Here is a 4559-nt window from a genome sequence, read left to right on the forward strand (position 1 = left end):
TTTCATCATTTAGAAATAATAAGTGGTAATTGATTATTGAAAGTTCTATCGAGTTTGAAGAGATTTGATACAGATAATTGTATCAAAATGACGTATTTTGTTTATGACTTTGATATACCGTGGCCATGATACATTTAAAAAAAATTAACAATATAATAACACAGATACATTCAAAACCGAGGTTATGTCAATTTACCAAAATTATAAAGACTTACTTAAAAGACACATACGAGTTATCATGTGTCATAATAGGATTATATCTCGGTGAGAAATTTAAGACTATCAGAGTTTTTATAGAAAATTCTTAAACAACTTTGGTTATCTCGCTTGAAAATGTCCAATATTCTTGAACATGAATCCGCTATAAGGAGTTTATGTATATTATATTCTATGCTTATTGGTGCACTCCTTTTAAGTAAGAAAGTATGTAAAATCCATCCATCTTTGGCGCAATTTGTGCTTTCAATGGCATAGTATACTTAAACTAACCAACACACTTGCAGAAATGAAACTTTTGGTGATTTTTTTTTTATTATACCACTTTGAGCAAAAATTTGCTTGTATATGAGTTTGCATTGAAACAGGAGGATTATTGCACTCTATAATATATCAATTTAAAATTTCCAGAAACAAAACAAACAGGGATTATTCTTAGAAGTGTATGTCTTCTGAAATGCAGTTCTTTCCTAAAAGACTTTAAACATTGGTTGAAAACTGGCATGTACAAATGTGAAACATGTACATTGTATCTGTTAACCCAAGGTAAACTGCTCAGAAAGCTGTAAAAATAGAATAATAGAACATACAAATGACAGATGGGCAAGACAATAAGCCATTCTATGAACTTAAAAGGTTTCTCAGTTTCCCAATAGATGAAATTTACAGATGTTCGATTAAAGCTAGAGTGCTATTACATGGGTGTATTTCAATTTTGTCTGTCCCGAAAGAGAATTTGTGTACTACTAGTATGAGTGATGTAATATAACTGGTAATATGTCCAAGAACAACATTCTGTGATATTACAAAAATCATTTATGATTGTTTAAACATTTCTTCCATTAAATTTCCTCTTTTTTGAATACCATATTGACGCCTTCTTATTTTCTCCACAAAAAACAACTCAGACATATCTAGATAATCACAATCGTCTCGAGAAACCACAAATGCCGCAGACCACCTAGAAGCTGCGACTATATAATTGCTTCTTTTATCTACTTTCGACCTGCAATAGTCCTCTACTTCTTTACGTAACCGATCAAAATATAACAATTCTAAATGAAAGTCTAGACCTTCCTTTTGAATCTGTGACCACAGGCGTTTGTAAAAGAAATGGTACAAGTCGTAGTCTAACTTAGCGTATCTTTCGTACATATATCTGTGAGTGTTATCGGCGAATGAATATGACTGTCGTGCCGCGTTTTGCCTGAAATACAAGACATCCTTTATAGTCCAGGCTTATATACGTCTCATCATAACTACAGACTCAGTGAAATATTCCATTATAATCACAAACTGGAATTCTTTATCAAGTTTCCTCAAATATTCCATACTTTCATCTTCTGAATATTGACGGAAGAGATTGGAAGGAAATCCAAATTCAACTGCCATTCTGTTGTTTGTCATTGACCACTTATATGGTAAACCATGTTCATACTGAGTAGGATTTTGTAGATACTTTAAAACTTTATTGAGTGCTTTTATTTTTTCAAAAATATATGGAGCTCCGAAATAATTCAAGGTCGACAAGAACTGATTAAATGGTTCACGAACAATGCCTACATACGCTGTGTCATTTGGCATATACTTATGAAAAGCTTCACTGTTGTATAAAACATGGCAGCATAATACATCGAATGTTTTATTTAGTGGGGAAGGTAGAATATTTTTGTCATTCAATGTTGATTCTATACCAATAACATTATCCCAATGATCTTGTCGAATTATTGGAAGAACAAATGTGAGGTTGCGAGATTCACCATAACGTAGAAATATGTTTTGTGCTGTCGTACTTCCTGCCTTGTGGACTTTCAGAAATGCTACTCGTTTATAAGATACTTTGGTCGTTTTAATTTCGAATGAAACGTTCGTTGAAATCAATCTAGGGTCTGAAAGCGGTGTAAGCATGATACTCTTTTCAGATATTCGTTTCCCCAAAAAAGCTTTTGATTCATTTTTTTGAGACAGTGAGGGCGGAGAAACGGAAACACCTATAGAAATGACGGAGTTATGCACAGTATTGTTTTGTTTAGTTTTATCGGCCACATTCGACGTGGTGGCTGAAAGATATTTACTTTCGTGAAGTATTGCATAAATTGTCACCATAACGATCGGTATACATAAAACAGTCAATCTGGAATTAAAGAAAAAGTTTTGTAAAATTTTGTTCTAAGTATTGGTAATTATACAATGTATAGTAGTTGTTACCGTTTACAACTTTCTGTTTGAAAATAATTAAGTTCATCACCCTTTTGAAATATAATTTTACACAGCATTTACTGATATATTTAACCAGAACACGACTTTGAAAGACATACAACGTTCGTTAGTTTTTGGTCTCTTGATCACAAATACGTTTAGAGTTATATTTTAAATCAAAAATTAGATATTGTATTTTTAAGACATCACAGATCAAACAAGTCATTTAATTAACACTGAATTCATTGTTACGTGCATTCTATAGTATTGTCGTTCTGTGAACAAATTGGAAGACTAAAGAGGAACGAAGGAAATATGCGTGTGTTTTTGCGTTACGAATCAAAAGTAAAGATAATAGAAAAACTTCGACTTCTGTTCAATCCCTGTGATCTTGATTGTGCATAATCTTGTAATAGAATCAGAAGTAAGGATAAATAGAAAAACTGTCGACTTCTGTTCAATCCCTCTGATCTTGATTGTGAATAACGAGGTTATTCTCTTTAGTAAAATTTTAATTGCAACTTACAAAAGAAGACGTTTATCTGTTACTGATTGATATTATGTTGTAATTAAATTACAAGTTTCGGAATATGTAGGTCAAAAGTAACAAAGCCGAAAATACCGAACTCAAAGGGAAATTCAAAACAGAAAGTCCTTTCAAAAATCAAAAAGCTCAAACTCACCAAACGAAGGAATACAACTGTTATATTCCTGACTTGGTTCCAGCATTTCCTTATGTATAAAATGATTGATTAAACCGGATTTTTGTAGCTAGCTACAGATCATTAAGATAGGAGTCGAGTACACTCGCACGAGCGGGATTCGAACTAATAACCTCAATGTTGACTGGCAAGAAATTGCTGTAGAAGAACTACTTAGACCACTTGACCACCGTTGCTCCTAACAAGGGTAGAAGAACTACTTTGACCACTTGACCACCGTTGCTCCTAACAAGGACAGAAGAACTACTTAAACCAATTGACCACCGTTGCTCCTAACAAGGGTAGAAGAACTTCTTAGACCACTTGACCACCGTTGCTCCAAACAAGGGTAGAAGAACTACTTAGACCACTTGACCACCGTTGCTCCTAACAAGGGTAGAAGCACTACTTAGACCACTTGACCACCGTTGCTCCTAACAAGGGTAGAAGAACTACTTAGACCACTTGACCACCGTTGCTCCTAACAAGGGTAGAAGAACTACTAAGACCACTTGACCACCGTTGCCCCTAACAAGGGTAGAAGAACTACTTAGACCACTTGACCATCATTGCTCCTAACAAGGGTAGAAGCACTACTTAGACCACTTGACCACCGTTACTCCCAACAAGGGTATAGAAGAACTACTTAGACCACTTGACGCCTGTTGTTCCTAACAAGAGTAGAAAAACTACTTAGAACACTTGGCCACCGTTGCTCCTAACAAGGGTAGAAGATCAAGTAAAGGTTTTGTTGTTGTTTGATAAATATATACAATGCAATTATGGTAGTTATAATCTTTTCCTCAAATGTGACTAACCAGATTAGATTTATTACCGAGATTGAACGTATAAAAGCAACACGAGGGTTGCCTCACGTAGAGCAGGATTAGTTTACCCTCCCAGAGCTTCACTGGGGTAAGGCTGATGACCGTAACTGCATTCACGGTCATCCAAAGATGTCGGATGAAAAAATAGGTCAGTTTCTGTATTGTCTGTTAAAGTGTTTCTATATCATTTTCTTTACAAATCATACATTGAAACGATGTAAATTTATAAAAGAATCACTCGGAAATCACTAATTACTTCCGAGAAACGTGCATGAAACGGGAAATTCGATATGAGAAATCGCTCAGATGACCGTAAATCACAATCGAGATTACAATAACAGAATCAGCGATTCATAACAAGGGTGACCGTAATTGCTTTTAAGATTACCGTAATCTGTAAATAATGACCGTAACTTTCAAAAGATGACATTCTAAGAAATATCCGTATTTATATAACTACCTTTTTGTATCAAATGATTAATCGTGTTGATATAAACATCTTAATATGAGAGTTTTATCCTGTAGGTAGAAGAAAATAAGACGTGCTTCAAATGCAAAGATTACCATATGTATCTTTTTTTTTTTACAGTAGAGGGTTTAATTTTTAAAATGAATT

The 4559-nt window shown here is 34.2% G+C and overlaps 1 protein-coding gene across 1 annotated transcript; it reads right to left on the reverse strand.

Annotated features, from left to right (window-relative positions):
- Nucleotides 1-1455: 1455 nt before the first annotated feature.
- LOC134684304 (galactose-3-O-sulfotransferase 2-like) lies at nucleotides 1456-2124 on the reverse strand. Its single transcript, XM_063543590.1, has one exon. The coding sequence runs from the start codon at nucleotides 2122-2124 to the stop codon at nucleotides 1456-1458; it is 669 nt and encodes a 222-aa protein (XP_063399660.1).
- Between the last annotated feature and the right edge of the window lie 2435 nt (nucleotides 2125-4559).

The sequence above is a fragment of the Mytilus trossulus genome, chromosome 9, assembly GCF_036588685.1.
Source record: "Mytilus trossulus isolate FHL-02 chromosome 9, PNRI_Mtr1.1.1.hap1, whole genome shotgun sequence".
Taxonomy (NCBI): Eukaryota; Metazoa; Mollusca; class Bivalvia; order Mytilida; family Mytilidae; genus Mytilus; species Mytilus trossulus.